This window comes from Balaenoptera physalus (assembly GCF_965194825.1).
Source record: "Balaenoptera physalus genome assembly, chromosome: 3".
In the NCBI taxonomy this organism is placed as follows: Eukaryota; Metazoa; Chordata; class Mammalia; order Artiodactyla; family Balaenopteridae; genus Balaenoptera; species Balaenoptera physalus.
Window position 1 is genome coordinate 133,148,637 of NC_138890.1, and position 18,796 is coordinate 133,167,432.

Consider the following 18,796-nt stretch of genomic DNA (forward strand, 5'->3'; position numbering starts at 1 on the left):
CTATCGACAAAGGAATGGATAAAGATGTGGTAGGGACTTCCCTGGTGGCGCAGTGGATAAGAATCCACCTGCCAATGCAGGGAACACGGGTTCCATACCTGGTGCGGGAAGATCCCACATGCCGCAGAGCAACTAAGCCCGTGCGCCACAACTGCTGAGCCCAAGCGCCACAACTACTGAAGCCCACAAGCCTAGAGCCTGTACTCCACAACGAGAAGCCACTGCATGGAGAAGCCCGTGCACCACAATGAAAAGCAGCCCCCGCTCGCCGCAACTAGAGAAAGCCCGCATGCAGCAACGAAGACCCAACACAGCCAAAAATAAATAAAAAATTAAATCTTAAAGAAAAAAAAAGATGTGGTATATATATACAATGGAATTATTACTCAGCCATAAAAAAGGATGAAATAATGCCATCTGCAGCAACATGGATGGACCTAGAGATTGTCATACTGAGTTAAGTCAAAGACAAATATCATATGATACTGCTTATATGTGGAATCTTAAAAAATGGTGCAAATAAACCTATTTGCAAAACAGAAATGAGTCACAGATGTAGAAAACAAACTTATGGTTACCAAGGAGGAAGGGCGGGGGGGGGGGTGTTGGGAGGGATAAACTGGGAGATTGGGATTGACGTATACACACTATATATAAAATAGATAACTAATAAAAACCTGATGTATATGTATAGCACAGGGAACTCTACTCAATACTCTGTAATAACCTATATGGGAATAGAATCTAAAGAACAGTAGATATACGTATAACTGATTCACTTTGCTATACAGCAGAAACACATTGTTAATCAACAATACTCCAATAAAAATTAATTTAAAAAAAGAAAACGTCATTACAGAATCACAAACCTCTTAACACAAAAGTTGATACCTAAATCTAATTTTCTCAAGTCATCAATGTCTCCCAGACCTAATGAGCTTATTCCATGATCTAGTGTCCATTTAAGAAGGGTAAGCAGCTTTTAAAAAGTCATATTCCTCTCATCACCATCTCCAGCCCATTATCTGTTCATCTTTAGCATCCCAGAAAAAGGAAGAAACCTTGACAGAAATGGAGTTAGCAAGTCAAACTCCAGCTTTGAATTGTTATTTCCACAAATCACATGAAATGATGTCATTGTTGGAGGCAAATCTATTTTTAAAAGTTTGAAAGCACTGAAGCCCATCTTTGTAATTAGTTCACAAGAATATGATTTACCACTAAAGTTTGATTACATTTCAGAAAACTGATTTTACTTAATCTTTAAGGTGAGGTTTACCAAATTATCAAGCTTAGTTCATAACTGAGCATAATGTCAAACAAGTGAAGCAGAGATGAAACAGTTCAGTTTTAGTTCACTGTGAGAACTCAACCAGATGTTTCACACCATACACAACCATTTAAAACAGTTTCTGCCTGTTTAATCTAACATAATTTTTTAAAATATGTACTACATGCTACTGGGAGTTCCTGTTAAATAACATGGTGTTAACAGTAGTGATTAAACAGCTAAAATTTATGGAACACCTACTATGTACTCAGGATTTACACCAAGTGTTAGTGATTCTCTTCATCCTTACAGTAACTCTACGGAATAAACATCTCAAGAAGCTATCTGGATTAAGATCACAGCTCACATAAAAGGCAAAACCAGAATTCAAATCCAGGTGTAACTACTTCCACCATACTGCATGTCAATACATTAGAATCGGGCTTCCCTGCTGGCACAGTGGCTGAGAATCCACCTGCCAATGCAGGAGACACGGGTTCGAGCCCTGGTCCGGGAAGATCCCACATGCCGTGGAGCAACTAAGCCAATGCACCACAACTACTGAGCCTGTGCTCTAGAACCCATGAGCCACAACTACTGAGCCTGCGTGCTGCAACTACCGAAGCCCACGCGCCAAGAGCCCGTGCTCCGCAACGAGAAGTCACAGCAATGAGAAGCCCACACACCACAACGAAGAGTAGCCCCCTCTCTCCACAACTAGAGAAAGCCCACGAGCAGCAACGAAGACTCAACACGGCCAAAAATAAATAAATTTATAAAAAAACCAAAACATTAGAATCACCATTTTTTAAAGCTCTCTAATGACATCAATGTGCAAATTTGGAAACTACTACAACATGGGGTCTTACGTATACCAAGAGTTAGGACATGGCTGCATTAAACATGCTACAGTAATGTCCTAACACACCTAATGATTTGACACATTACAAATTTCAATCACTGTTTCAGATTAGGTTTCTACAAAACAAATATTACAAATGGATAAGGTAGAGTGAAACGTACAGGATAAGTTAAATGTCAGCAAATGATTAACTGCACAAGTTATGCCTCACAAGTACACAAGAGAACTTCAATTACAAAACCTTTTAAAGTAGGTGATGACTGAATTACACATATTCTCAAGCCCTTAACTACTAACTTTTCAGATCCATGTGTTAGATAGCACCCAGAATTATATATTAAAATAATCAAAGCTCTCTTGGGAGCTCCATCATTTTTCTAAATTCTAGCATTCAGCCCTAAGGCAAGGAAATTAACATTAAATAACAAAGTAGGATTGAAACTTCACTGCAGCACTTGGAGGTTTTAGGGATTTTACTATTGCTTGAAATGCCCTGCTCACTCATTCCTCAACAGCGAAGTAAGGATTATAACCTCCAGAAACACGACTGTGCAAAAGAAAAAGTCACAATATCCACCTCTCACAATTGGTGATACTCTACTATTTAAAAGCCTAGCAATATATCTCTAAATTTATAAGCCAAAATAAAAATCTCACTTTGAAGAAAAATTTCACAAGTGCCTTTTCTAATCCAAGTATCTGAATTCTAATAAAAGCACATTTTAATAAAACATCTTTTACAAACTTTTTGAGTAAAAGATTATGGATCATCCCAGTATAATGTGATGTCAGGTTAAGGTTAATTATGTTTTGGGGGGGGGGTCAATAAGTTATTTAGGACATTATTCTTATTTAAACTTATTCCTAAATAAGTTTAAAATGTTTATATAATCATATTCTAACAACATTACATATAAACACTAGCAAAAGGAACTAAAAATGTTTAGATACCAAGCCCTTCAACATACTGAACTGTAATTAAGGTAAACCTATTATTATCAAATCGATCTGATTATTTTTAGATTAACACTTCTACATTTCAACTTTAATAAAAATATATTTATGGAAATAAAAGTTATTCTAACCCTTAATATAAAACAAGATATAATTTTGGAAATGCTATTTTAAACCCATTACCATAAGAATTTTGCTCATTTCAATAAAAAAAAAAAAAAAAAAGGCTGGGAAGACAGGAGAGTAGTAGTAAAAAGGAAGGATCACAAAGGAGGAAACACTAAAAAGCTTTTCAGCATGACATGTATTCACTACCTTAACTGCAGCAATGGTTTCACAAGTCAAAGGTTATCAAATTATATGCTTTAAATATGTAGTTTATGCCAATTTATACCACAATAAAGTGGTTGTAAAAAAGAACGTGCTGCAGAGAAACTGAGTTTGAAGCAATCAAAAGTAGTACATTTTTTTTTTCAGGATTCCATGTCCTGGGTTTGGCAATTTCACACTAGATGTACAATTTAACTAGTTTCTATACTACTTGTGGGCTCCCTTCCAAACAATACAGTTCAAACTCTACCAGCTGCCTGTATTTCAACAGCAACTTAAAATTATGCTAAGCTTTAACCATTCTATCAAAATACATTTGTATGGCTCCACCCACTCAGTAGCCAAACTGGTTAAGCCTATAATGTAACACATAATCACACTGTTGTATCTTGCCACACTAAACACATTCAATATAACAATGTGTGTGAATGCACAATAAACAATAACTGCTGATAAAGAGTTAAGGCAAAAAAAAAAAAAATCTGAATAGAAAGCAGAAAATGCCAGAAAATTAAAAATTCCAGAATCTTTTCTGAAAGCTATTTAGAAAACACATTAGATTTCAAATGTAAACCACATTTCTCAGATCCCTTCTAGCTTGTGTTAGCAAATACAATTTGCATCTGATAGATTTTATTAACCCATAAACGAAATAGTGAAATCTAAGAGTCCCAAAAACATTCAATATATGATACTGACAGGCTTTGTGAAAGCATACTTTCAGGTTCTCTTGTGGCTAATGCTACATTTTACTTTAAGTGATTGGACTGACTTGTGGCATATTATATAATAAAAGCTGATTTTAAATGATAACTTTAAGATATATTTAATACTTTGTTACCACTCTAAGCCACCCTCCATAAGTTTTGTGGGGTTGAAATTGTGTTTTGTTTAAATTTCCCCAACATCACCAGTCTCAATGTGAACCAAAAAAATCTGGCTTCTGGTGGAAGCTGGGGAACTTGAGTAGGATTACTGAAATGGAAACAGCAAAAACACTGAAGCCTTCTGAGAAAACACAATTTAAAAATCTTGAGGATTATCTCAATCAGACATAAAACCTAAAACATTTTTGCTCTAAGATTATGCTCTTTACAATCAGAATGTATTTAAACATGGGAGTGGGATGGAGAAAGCTAAAGCAAATGTGGATAAACAAAATCAGAAAAATCAAAAATACAAAAAAAAAAAAGAGCAAAATTACTCTTCCAGTGAGCAGTAAACAGAAATGATTCTAAAATTAATGTGCAAATGAAAAATAAAGTGGTTAACATTCATTTAATAAACTTGTTAAGCAGTTGATAGTAAAAAAGCTATTTCCCATAGCTTTCTTTCTCTAAACTCAAAAGGTAATCACCATCTTTAATAAAGTTTAACTTTGTTTTAATAAGTGAATAAACCACATTATGTTTACAGACCAATACCTTTAACACTACAGAGAACGACAATATTCTGAAAATCCAGTTTATTTTTCATGTTGTGGACAGATCCAGTCAGTGTGATCAGTTTTTCTGCATGTGTAATAATTTATCAAAATAAGTTTTCCCACAAGACTCTTTTCCATCAACTCTGAAAATTCTGGTCTGATAACATACCCAAATAAAGCTCTTGAAAATCACCTCTTAAAATTTGGAAGAAAATGTGGCAAGTCTTTCCTGTAACATTTACTGAACTACAAATGGCTAAAGAGCAATTTATGTTTTAAAAGGTGACTAGTACAATAGTTGAGTTCAGGAAATTAATGTTTTAGTGCACTTTGCTCCAGTTTTAGCCAACATGCTACATTGTCCTTTTTTTGCAGGGGGGGAGGGGTGAGGGTGGGGGGAGCCGCACAAAGTGGACTTGAGGATTTCCACTGTACGAAAAAGATATGACTCTGCAAGCAAAACAGTGTAAGCTGCCTTTTTTCTTAAGACCTGGACATTTTAAGACAGAAGCTTTGCAAAACATTACACAATTTTTTTATTATTAAATGAGAAAATCTCATTTGTTACATCGTCACATTGCTAGTCAGAGAAATGCTGCAGTGATGAAGAAAGTCAATGTTGGATCAACCAAAGTCCTCATTTCTACAACATTCATTTAACAAAGAAATAATGTTCAACACAGCCCAACACAACATTCTTGGTTTTCTTCATATTGAAGTTCCCCCAAAAAATCATCTTCTAATGGGGTATTTTACTACATAAATTATAGTTCTTCATTTTTACAATTCACCCCAAACTGTATGAGAGATGTATCACACTAAAATTTCTAAAGCTGTTAGGAAATCCTTCACACATCGTCGTCATCTGATGTGTCACTGCTACTTGTCTCTGTGTCATCATTCTCAATAGTGGGTTTGAAAGTGCTGTTTTTCCAGGGTCCAAACTTGAAGTCACAGATCAGGCCATTTTTCAAAATACCATTTTTCCTCAGACCGTTCTTCTGTAACTAAAATGTCAACAAAAATAAAGTGAATAAATAAACTATCCTCCAAGAGTTACTACAAATTAAAAATGCTCTAATAATCAAATGTACCCATGAATGCAATAAAGGTAATAAAACTCCATAGATTATGATACCATTTTTGAAAAACTAGTTAGATATAGGTAATTGATCCAACCAATATAACAAAGTATTTCCTATGAATAAATCACTACCTTTGGGAGAACTGCATTTATCACCACTATTAAACCACTATTAAAAAAATATATATATGGTGTATAGTACTAGTCTAGTGAAAAGATTTTGGATCCAGACAGGGTAGGTGTGAATTCTAAGTCTGTCACTTGTTAAGGAATTAACCTTCCCAAATTTTCATTTCCTTAATGAAAGCTGTAATAAATATCTTCAGGTGCTACCTACAATATAATCAGCAACCATTAAGCTACAGCTGTTATTTTTATTATTCTGACCTAACTGGGCTATTAACATACCCCACAATCTGCTTTATTCATAATCTGCAGAATAACCAGAATACAAAGTACTCCAGTAAGTAAGGAGTATTCAAATAAGGTAAGTACAAGGTAACAAAATCAAACAGAGGCCTTTGCTTAACCACAGAGATTAAGATATTGAAAAAAATAATAAGTTATTTCTGAAAATCAGAACTGATGGGTTAGTATGGTAAGTATGGTATAAGTAAGAAAAATGTCTTTGAGACTCTGGTAATTTTTATCAAAATGAGAAATACAAATTTCTGTAAGACCAAATCCAGTTATATAATAAGTTAATATTTGGAACTATCTATAGGTGTCATAGTCTAGAGGGCTTTTTTAAGTCATAAGGATTAGGATAAGATCCAAACCCAAGGGGAAACTTAGATCATAGCTAATTTTGCTACAGACCTTGATAACTAGAAATAACAAGTCTAGAGTCTTATTAGCTCTCAGTTTTCCTTTTCCCCTCCCTATTTAGCTACCTCCCTTTACTTTGAACAAATGACCTCACCACCATCTTCACTAAGGAAAACAAAAGCCATGTTCTCAGTGTTCTCAGTCTCTGGCGTTCTCAGCCACTGTGATGGTTACAAATACGCCTCATCTCTCTTTTAAAGGTACACCTTTCTAATCCCTCAAAGTTCTATCCTTGTTTCACATGATTTATCACCCAGTGCCACCTAATCTTTCCACAGCTTAAAATCAACTGTGGACAATTATGATAAAAACCAAATCTGATCTTTATCTCTGATTTCTCTAAATGCCTGCACCCTCCCCCCACCCCGGGGTTGGGGGAAATACACACACACATGTCTATTTTACATATACATGTATATATGTAAAATGCATAGAATTACACATATACATACATATGTGTGTGTGTGTATATATACACACACACACACACACAGTCTCCTAAAACCAGCTCCTCCTTCTCCATTCCTGTCTATAATAATGATATAATTATCAGTTCATAGGTTGAAATTTCAAAATCCTGCTGATTCTATTTCAGATCTCAGTCTCATCAAGACCACGTTTTACTGTCATTTCTCTACTTCAGGCCCTCATTTACCCCTTCCCTAATTATTACAATATATCCCCAACTAACCATCCTGATCCTAGTCTTCCCAATTACACTTCCAATATACACCTTACACTATACCTGTACTTCCACATACCTAAAAATACCTCAAAAGGTTTCCTATAATAAAACACAATCTATACTCCTGACATGGCAAACAAAAACCTTAATATGACCACAATGTGTTTTTTCAACCTTATATCACAGTTATAGGCACAGGCTATGAAGTTAGCCAGACTTGGGCTCAAATTCCAACTCCACTAATGATACACTGTACGGACCTAGAGAAAGTTACCCAACCACTATGAGCCTAATTAAGTTTTGTCATCTACACAGCAGGACTAATGGTATTACCTACTTCATACAAATACTACAAAAATGCGCTTAGCACAATTTCCTAGAGGACATTAAGAGTTCACATGACGTTACTCACAATTAGGGAGGCCACGTTAATTTATCAAACTAGGGCACTTTTGAGAATGAGTAAACATGTGCCATTAATAAATACAGTGGGATTAACATGCATAAACTGGGACTCTCCAAGGCAAACTAGGACTTAGACTCACCCTACTTATTACTGATATCAAGATCTTTCATTAAAATCTTTCTACCCCATGCTCCAGCCACTCTGAACCCCAGCATACCCTGAACTCTTACTTTTGCCTTTGTTCACTCCCTACACCAGGAATGTCATTCCCTCATCTTACCTGACAAAGGCCAATCCAAACCCAACTCAATTATGCTCTTCCAGATCACTGCAACTAGTGTTGACCTCTAGATTAATTAATGTAAATTCTACGTGGGCAAAAATATTTTTGTTTTCCCAGCACTCTAGAATAGGACCTCAAGAAACATTTCATGAATTTGCATGACACTCTCTCTCCTGTCCTCACCTTAAATATTTTGAAAACTGCTACCACATTCTGCTTTATATGGGAGTCTACCTATCTTCATTGAACTGCAGCACTATGAAGGAGCGCATCTCTATAAACTTTAAAATCTTGGGCATAGTGAACACTTGATAAATGTTTGCAGAATTTGAAGAGAAGGAGTTTAAACTCAGATTCTCAACTGTTACCAGATACAATATGAATACTTTTATAAACAGCATCAGGCCCTAATGGTTTTTTAGGCATCTAAATGTCAAATGACATGTCATCATTAACATAAATATACCCATGTCTTTATCTTTAGTTTTTTAAAAAATGGACGTTATACTTACAGGCCATTGCTCTCCAACCCACAGTATGCACAAATTTTTTATATCAGTTAATTATTTTATTATCAATAGGGTTTTATCTACCTGCCCCAGTCATAACAGGGTTTTAAAGCCAATTATCTTGGTCAGGCAATATTATGTTTTCCTTGACTACTACCATATGGCAATGATACTAAGTTGTTTTTCTTGATGCCTTTCTTCAGATTCAAAACAAATCCTTCAAAGAGATACACAAAATGGCACACCCACACAATGGACCACTACTCACCAAACATGGGTGAGTTTCAAAAGCATGAAAGCAACCAGATCCAGGACTATAACAATATATGGTTCAATTAGTAAAACACTGTGTAACTTGGGAGATTGGGACTGACATATACACACTACTATATATAAAATAGATAACTAATAATGACCTACTGTATAGCACAGGGAACTCTTCTCAATATTCTGTAATGACCTATATGGGAAAAGAATCTAAAAAAGAGTGGATATATGTGTATGTATAGCTGATTCACTTTGCTGTACAGCAGAAACTAACACAACATTGTAAATCAACTATACTCCAATAAAAATTAATGTAAAAAAAAAAAGGTATTCAGGAAAAACAAATTGTGGAAAGGCAAAACTATAGGGACAGAAAGCAAATAATCAGTGTCTGCCAGGGGCTGGAGCTGGGAGTGAAAGAACTAAATGCAAAGAGGGACAATGAAGAACTTTTGGGGATCACAGTCATACAGCTATATACATTTGTCAAAACTCACCCAACTGTACACCTAACGTGAATTTTTTGTTTGTAAATTGGACAATATAATAAACATAACAAAAAAATCCTTCAGAAGTATTACCCATAATCAGCTTGTGAAAAATAACATGGTTCACTAACTTCCAAATAAAAAATTTACATTAACTGGGAAGGAAGAAATATGAAAGTGGAAAAGAAGTAAAATTATCTGTTTACAGACAACATGATCTTATATGTAAAAAGCCTAAAAATTCTATTTAAAAACCTGTGAGAACTAACACACGTAGCAAAGTTGCAGGACATAAAACCAATACATAAAAATCAGCTGCATTTCTATAACAATGAACAATCCAAAAAGTAAATTAAGAAAACAATTCTTAAAAAAAGAAAACAAGGGCTTCCCTGGTGGCGCAGTGGTTAAGAATCCGCCTGCCAATGCAGGGGACACGGGTTCGAGCCCTGGTCTGGGAAGATCCCACATGCCGCGGAGCAACTAGGTCCGTGAGCCACAACTACTGAGCCTGCGCGTCTGGAGCCTGTGCTCCACAACAAGAGAGGCCGCGATAGTGAGAGGCCCGCGCACCGCGATGAAGAGCGGCCCCCACTTGCCACAACTAGAGAAAGCCCTCGCACAGAAACGAGGGCCCAACACAGCCAAAAATAAATTAAAAAAAATAAAAAAAAAGAAAACAATTCTACTTATAAAAGAAAAAATACTTATCCCTAAGTATAAGGAATGAACTTAACAAAGGAGGCAAAAGACTTCTACACTGACAACTACAAAACACTGCTGGAAGAAATTTTAAAAAACATTAACAAACATCCCATACTCACGGATTAGAAGTCTTAGCATTGTTAAGATGCAAATATTACCACAATCTACAGATTCAATGTAATCCCTATCAAAATCTCACAGGTATTTTTTGCAGAAACAGAAAAACCCATCCTAAAACTCCTATAAAAGCTCAAGGGATTCCAGAATAGCCAAAACAGTCTTTTGAAAAGAAGAGCAAAGTTGGAAGTTTCATACTTGCTGATTTCAAAACATATTACAGAACTTCCCTGGTGGCACAGTGGTTAAGAATCCGCCTGCCAATGCAGGGGGCACGCGTTCGAGCCCTGGTCTGGGAAGATCCCACATACCGCAGAGCAACTAAGTCCATGCGCCACAACTACTGAGACTGCGCTCTAGAGCCTGCAAGCCACAACTGCTGAACCCACGCACCACAACTACTGAAGCCAGCGCACCTAGAGCCCGTGCTCCACAGCAAAAGAAGCCACCGCAATGAGAAGCCAGCTCACCCCAACAAAGAGTAGCCCCCTCTAGCCACAACTAGAGAAAGCCCACGCACAGCAACAAAGACCCAATGCAGGCAAAAATAAATAAATTTATTTAAAAAAAAAAAAAAAAGAAAAGAAAAAGGTCCTGGCTTTCCCAGGGTCCTGAATTTAGCTGAACTCAACACTAAACATAGCCTCCTCCATCCTTTTTAAAAAAACAAACAAACAAAAAAACAAAACGTATTACAGAGCTGCAGCAATCCAAACAATGTGGCACTGGCATAAAAACAGAACTGAAGGGACTTCCCTGGTGGCGCAGTGGTTGAGAATCCGCCTGCCAATGCAGGGGACACGGGTTCGAGTCCTGGTCAGGGAAGATCCCACATGCCATGGAGCAACTAAACCCATTCGCCACAACTACTGAGCCTGCACTCCACAGCCAGTGAGCCACAACTACTGAGCCCACGTGCTGCAACTACTGAAGCCCGCACACCTAGAACCTTCTCTTGCTCCACAAGAGAAGCCATCGCAATGAGAAGCCCGTGCACCACAACGAAGAGCAGCCCTGCTCACTACAACTAGAGAAAGCCCGTGCACAGCAACGAAGACCCAACACAGCCAAAATTAAAAATAAGTAAATAAATTTATAGGGAAAAAAACCCCCACAAAAACAGAACTGAAGACCAATGAATAGCAAGCCCAGAAACAAACCCTTGCATATACAAATGATTTTTAACAAGGGTGCCAAGACCATTCAATACAGAAAGCACAGTCTTTTTCAACAAATGGTGTTGGGAGAAAAATACAAGAAATGAGAGGGAAGAGAGCACCACTGGTGGGAATGTAAAATGGTGTGGCTACTACAGAAAAACAGTAGGTCAGCTTCTCAAAAAGTTAATAATAGATAACCATATGATGCAGCAATTCTACTTCTGGGTAAATACCTGAAAGAATTAAAAACAGGGACTCTACAGATACCGATAGAGTCTACAGCTATCTATACACTATCTATCTATCTATAGATATAAATGCTGCTGTGAACATGGGTGTATAGGTATCTATCTATAGATAGAAAGATATAGATAGATACAGATACCTATACACCCATGTTCACAGCAGCATTATTTACAACAGCCAAAGGTGGAAGCAATCCAAGTGTCCATCAATGAATGAATGGATAAACAAAATGTGGTACATACACATATAATGGATTATTGTGTCTTAAAAAAAGGATATTCTGATTGACCCGTGCTTCAACATGGATGAATCTCAAAGACATTCTGCTAAGTGAAATAAGCCAGTCACAAAAGGACAAATACTGCGTGATTCCACTTACATGAGGTACCCAGACAAATTCACAGAGACAGAAAGTAGAGTGGTGGTTTCCCAGGGTTGGGGGAGCAGAGAATGAAGTTATGGTTTAATGGGTACAGAGTTTCAGTTTTACAAAATGAAAAGAGCTCTGGAGGTGAGTGGTGGTAATGGCTGCATAACAATGTCAATGTACCTAATGCCACAAAACTGTACACTTAAAAATGGTTGAAATCGTAAATTTTATGTTATGCGTATTTTGCCACAAATTTTTAATTAGGACGATGAAGTCTATTTTATTATGAAGTAAACGTAACTAATTTCCTCAAAGACTTCATTCAAAACATTTAAGAAGTGTTTTGAAGATTATAATATAAATTATAATATCTCCATATAGAAAATCACTTCTGCATGACCAGAACTATTTTAAAAAACTATAATGGATTTGAAAAAGAAAAATCTCAACTCCCTGACACTCTATTGTACATTTTCTAAGGAATACTCTTTCAAAACGGCAACTATGAAGACATTAAAAAAAAGATGTTCTAGAATATAAAATATTCCTATGCCAAGAAAAGGATAAAAAAATGAAGCTACATTTGGCAAAGCTACTGTTGTTTTCTACTTCTTATCCCCAAGTCATTTTTTAAATACCTGAAAAGTGACAAATCATATTCTTTACACTAATTCCTAAGCACTGCAGATCCATGGATTTAAAGAAGTCAGCATTGCAGACCTATTTAAAACAAAGGCAAATCTGACCTACAGTGTGATGTTTAACAAATTCCTAAATAAAACTGTAAAACTTTCTCCCCACCCCCCAAAAATGCTTAGTTATATGTTGTTCTGATTAAGGAAGGGCAATTTTTAAAGTGAATTTATATGATTCAGCTCTTCTTACCTGTTCACTAATAACCTGGAATTCTCTCATTTCATCCTCAGTTAAGGGAGCACATGTTTCATCATTTTCACTGTCTTCTTGCCAGCCCATCTCCTTTAACAATCTGGAAAGGGGGGAAAGAATAAATTTAATTTAGAACTTAACCCAAGTAAGATAACTCCTTTTACACTGTGAGCAAGAAAACATGATCCATTTTATTGGGTTAGCCAAAAGGTTCGTTCGGTTTTTTCTGTAAGATGGCTCTAGTAGCGCTTAGTTGTCTTTAACTTCATTTGAAACAATTTTGTTAGACTGTATTGTAACAGCTGTCATATTCAGCATGCATTTTAAAAAAAGCTTATCAAAATTGGTGAATTTTTGTGTAGCCATTTTAACAGTGAAGATGGAACAAAGAATATGTTTGGCGTATTATGCTGTATTATTTCAAGGAAGATAAAAATGCAACTGAAAAGCACAAAAAGATTTGTGCAGTGTATGGAGAAGGTGCTGTGACTGATCGAACGTGTCAAAAGAGGTTTGCAAAGTGTCGTGCTGGAGATTTCTCGCTGGACGATGCTCCATGGTGAGGTAGACGAGTTGAAGTCTACAGCGATCAAATCGAGACATTAATTGAGAACAATCAACGTTATACCATGCGGGAGATAGCCAACATACTCAAAATATCTAAATCAAGCGCTGGAAGTCATTTGCACCAGCATGGTTATGTTACTCACTTTGATGTTTGGGTTCCACATAAGTTAAACGGAAGAAAAAAAACCCTCTTGACCATATTTCCACATGCGATTCTCTACTTAACTAACATAACGAAAACATTCCGTTTTTAAAACAAGTTGTGACGGGCGATGAAAAGTAGATACTGTACAGCAATGTGTAACGGAAGAGATCGGACAAGCAAAATGAACCACCACCAACCACACCAAACGCCAGTCTTCATCCAAAGAAGGTGATGTTGTGTATACGGTGGGATTGGAAGGGCATCCTCTATTATGAGCTCCTTCCGAAAAACCAAACGATTAATTCCAACAAGTACTGCACCCAATTAGACCAACTGAAAGCAGCACTCGACGAAAAGCATCCAGAATTAGTCAACAGAAAATGCATAATCTTCCATCAGGATAACGTAAGACCACGTGTTTCTTTGCTGACCAGGCAAAATCTGTTACAGCTTGGCTGGGAAGTTCTGATTCATCAGCCGTATTCACCAGACACTGCAGCTTCAGATTTCCATTTATTTTGGTCTTTACAAAATTCTCTTAACAGAAAAAATTTCAACTCCCTGGAAGACTGTAAAAGGTACCTGGAACAGTTCTTTGCTCAAAATATTAAAAGTTTTGTGAAGACGGACTTCCCTGGTGGCGCAGTGGTTAAGAATCCGCCTGCCAATTGCAGGGGACACGGGTTCGAGCCCTGGTCCGGGGAGATCCCACACGGCGCAGAGCAACTAAGCCGGTGCACCACAACTACTGAGCCCACGTGCCACAACTACTGAAGACCGTGCGCCTAGAGCCCGTGCTCCGCAACAAGAGAAGCCACCGCAATGAGAAGCCCACGCACTGCAATGAAGAGTAGCCCCCACTCGCCGCAACTAGAGAAAAGCCCGCATGCAGCAACAAAGACCCAATGCAGGCAAAAATTAATTAATTAAAAAAAAAAGAATACATAAACAACAAGGTCCTACTGTATAGCACAGGGAACTATATTCAGTATCCTGTAATAAACTGTAATGAAAAAGAATCTGCATCAGTTTGCTGTACACCAAAAACTAACACATTGTAAATCAACTATACTTCAACTGAAAAAAAAAAAGATTAACAGGGAATCAACCACTTTCTCTAGTTGGGCAAACAAGAATACTGTAGCCATGACTGCTGCATCTGACTTAGAGCCTTTAAAGCTTCTGTTTCTTATATGGCCACATATCTTGTACTAGTCTGATTATACTGTTTTTTTTTTTAAAACATCTTTATTGGAGTATAATTGCTTTACATTGTTGTGTTAGCTTCTGCTGTATAACAAAGTGAATCAGCTGTATGTATACATATATCACCAAATCCCCTCCCTCTTGCGTCTCCCTCCCACCCTCCCTATCCCACCCCTCTAGGTGGTCACAAAGCACAGAGTTGGTCTCCCTGTGCTATGCGGTTGCTTCCCACTAGCTATCTATTTTACATTTGGTAGTGTATATATGTCAGTGCCACTCTCTCACTTCATCCCAGCTTACCCTTCTCCCTCCCCGTATCCTCAAATCCATCCTCTATGTCTGCGTCTTTATTCCTGTCCTGCCCCTAGGTTCTTCAGAACCATTTTTTTTTAAGATTCCATAATAACATCCCTTAAGCATACTCCTTTTTTTTTTTTAAACTTTGGTTGATTGGTTGGTTGGTTTTTGTGTGTGTATGTATGTATGTATGTACGTATGGCTGTGTTGGGTCTTCGTTTCTGGGCAAGGGCTTTCTCTAGTTGCGGCAAGTGGGGGCCACTCTTCATCGCGGTGCACGGGCCTCTCATTATCGCGGCCTCTCTTGTTGCCGAGCACAGGCTCCAGACGCGCAGGCTCAGTAATTGCGGCTCACGGGCCTAGTTGCTCCGCGGCATGTGGGATCATCCCAGACCAGGGCTCGAACCTGTGTCCCCTGCATTGGCAGGCAGATTCTCAACCACTGCGCCACCAGGGAAGCCCCAAGCATACTCCTTTTTACACCTAACTCATCTTTCAAATTGAACCTGTCACATATTGGCTACTTTGTAGCCCTTACACATTTTCAAACAATCTCATAAAATAACAGTGCTCAGAGACTGGAAATAAAATGTAACACTATACCCATATTTTACAGATGAAGAACCAGGATCACTTAAGTAAAAACAATTTGCCTACTTGACAGCAAAGAAAGGAGGAGAATTCTGGTTTTTTGCCTCCTAAGTTAGTATACATTGCACCAAACTCTGCTGCCTCTGGACTAAAATGTCACAGTCACCATCACTGTTAATTACTATTTCTCACATTTCTTTTAATCATTTAATGCTTTGTCTTCACTGTAACCTAGATGGCCTCCCTGTGGAGTGGCACTTCCATTCTCAATGCCACCCAGTCCAGAGTCTACAGATCTAGGCTGGTAAAAACAATCTCACACCTTTCACTAGATCCTTACTTCTACTTGTTTCACTTTTAAAAACTGAATCATAACTAAATAATAATGCAGATGGAACAAATTATTTCAAATGTTATGAAAAACAAGTATTCCTAACTGTCCATTCTCTCCTCTTTCCACTTCCCTCCAAGGGCTGTAACTGTTAACTGTTTCTAGAATAGCTTTCAAAACAAATACTCTGTATTTCTCTATTCCCCACAATTAGGAATACACCACAACAGTGATCTGCACTTTGCCTTTTCATTAGCATTTCTTCCCATTCTCTTTCAAATTATTACCAAATCACCCTGATACCATTTTCACAATTACCACCCTCCACTAAATATTTTCAATGGCTTCCCACTTCCTAAAGAACAAACTCCTTAACCTTAACACCATGACCACAAATTCAAATTCCTTACACTAGAAAAAGCACAGGACTAGAAGTGGAAGACCTGGGTCACAAATCCTCCTCTCCACAAACCAGGTATAAGACACAGGCTAATTTGTTCACTTCCCTATTTCTTCATCTGAAGCATTGAAAGAGCTTGAATAGATCTCTAAGGCCCTGCCTTTTCAATTTATCTCTAATTCCATTAAGGACTCCACACTCCTGTCAAGATATTCTATTCACTAACCCTAAAACAAACTAGGTATGTATTCAACTCTAAATATCCTTTCATGCCCCTTTGTATTCCAAAATGACTACCCAGCACCCTTGCCCGTACTGTCTCACCCTTTAAGATTTAATTTAGGTCCCAATTAAAACGCTGACTGGTACTCAAGCCATATGCTATCTACCCCCAAACTCCCTTGAATTTCTCTGGCACTCATTTCTATTAATTCATATGGTGCTTAGACAAGGTTAACAACTACCCCTCTGATGTTGAAGCTATCCTCAATACCCTGACGACATACTGAAACTTGATAATAATAGTAATATATGTGCCTATTTCATATTTTATATTTTTTAACAAAAAAATTGTCATCCTTGAGAACTGTATCACTGATGCCTAAGTTGTTAATTCAAGCAATATGAGTACTTAAATATGTATGTAACTTAAGAATCAGAAAGTTTACAGGGAGTTCCCTGGTGGCCTAATGGTTAGGATTCAGGCTTTCACTACCGTGGCCCAGGTTTGATCCCTGGTTTGGGAACTGAGATCCCGCAACCAAAAAAAAAAAAAAATTACATAAAATTTGAAGCCATGGAAAAGAAATATCACTCAATTTTCAGAGAAACACATGCTACAACATGGATGAACCTTGATAAAGTATTACTGAAAGCAGACTGGTGGTTACCTAAGGACAATGAGTAACAATGAGGAGTAACTGTAAATGAACACAGGGTTTCTTTCTGGAGTGAAAGAAATGTTCTAAAATTAGACTGTGGTGACAATTACACAACTTCAAATACACCAAAAATTAGTGAATTGAGTAAAAAATTTATAGTATATAAATTATATCTCAATGAAGCTGTTAAAAAATAAATCAATTTTCTATAATAAAATCAAAATTCTGGGTAGAGACAAAAGTAAAAATACTAACCTGTGTTCTGCTTCCAGTGAACTAGAAAGAACATCAGTTTGTGGGAAGGTTGAAGACCGAATGATCTGTTGGGAAATTACCGAGGCATTGCCATTCTCTTGTGGAATTTCATTTTCATCAAAGTTTCGGTTTATATCCCTTTCTTGGTGAGTACTGTTGCTGTTATGCAAATTAAATGAGTCGTCATCCTGATTTTTGAAGAGTTAAAAAAAATGAGTTAGACAATAGAATTGTTTTAAAAAAAAACTTTAATAGATCCTGGTTAGATTTTCATTGATAAAACAACTGTAATGCTTATATAATCATTTAGGAGACAGTTTCATAAGATGTAAAACTAAGTTGTGAAGGGTACCAACAGCTTTCTGACTCTATGTATTCACATCTATTCAATAAAGACAAAACTAAAAGGATAAATAAAGGTAGGCAAGATGGGGAAAACCAAAAACACAAACATCAACAGGAATTTTTTTTAATTTCATTTTTGCACAGGAACTACAGAGTAAGAAAAATCTATTTTAGAAATGAATTCATTATTTATGCAAATAGACAGCTAGCCTTGCTTTCAGAAATATGAAAATATTCAAAGGTCCTAAATAAATAATATTGGCCCACCTATTCCAATGACATGCTAATGTCAAACCAAGAATTACACTGCAAGTTCAACTACCTTTTCTGAGCCCGCATGGCTTTCATCTTCATGTTCCTCTTCTACTCTGTCCCTTTTCAATGCTTTCAAAAATTCACTCTTCTTATCAGTGCGCATACGTGTCAGTTTGGTTAGACGAGGCTGCTGATTAAGTTTGTCAACAGGTGAAGAGGAATTTGAGCGATTACACTAAGAAAAGAAATCAAAAATGTTGATAAATGTAGACAGAGAACTAATATCAATATAAAGTTCACAACTACCATGACTTTCTATTTCACCTTCTTCCCAATACAAAATTGATTTTAAATTCTATTTTAAACCTGTTTTCCACTATGACTGCCATTTTTATCTATCCCACTGAATGAGTAAACATAAAAATTTTATCCCAGAAACAATTAAGGTCTGATAATACCAAGAACTATGATTCTAAATTAGGACTTTAAATACTATTTTATAAAATGAATCCTGAAATTGCTTAAACATTTCTATAATTCAAAAAAAAAGCAGTTTTTAAAATTGTGTTCCACAGAGTTCTAAGGTTCTAGTAACAGCTTCCCGTACGAACTATTATAATTCTTTACACACAGGTACACAAGATA

General features: G+C 36.9%; 1 protein-coding gene across 6 annotated transcripts in view; it reads right to left on the reverse strand.

Moving 5' to 3' along the window:
* Positions 1 to 4,866: 4,866 nt before the first annotated feature.
* The window catches only part of GPBP1 (GC-rich promoter binding protein 1), a 73,113-nt gene continuing 59,183 nt past the window's right edge, over positions 4,867 to 18,796 (reverse strand). For all 6 annotated transcript variants that reach the window (XM_082457308.1, XM_082457307.1, XM_082457309.1 and 3 more), the window contains 4 exons: positions 18,219 to 18,386; positions 17,552 to 17,739; positions 12,876 to 12,978; positions 4,867 to 5,849 (listed from right to left, as the gene is read on the reverse strand). In XM_082457308.1, the coding sequence (XP_082313434.1) occupies positions 5,691 to 5,849; positions 12,876 to 12,978; positions 17,552 to 17,739; positions 18,219 to 18,386 (618 nt within the window). In that variant the 3' untranslated portion in view covers positions 4,867 to 5,690. The remainder of the gene's footprint in view (positions 5,850 to 12,875; positions 12,979 to 17,551; positions 17,740 to 18,218; positions 18,387 to 18,796) is intronic.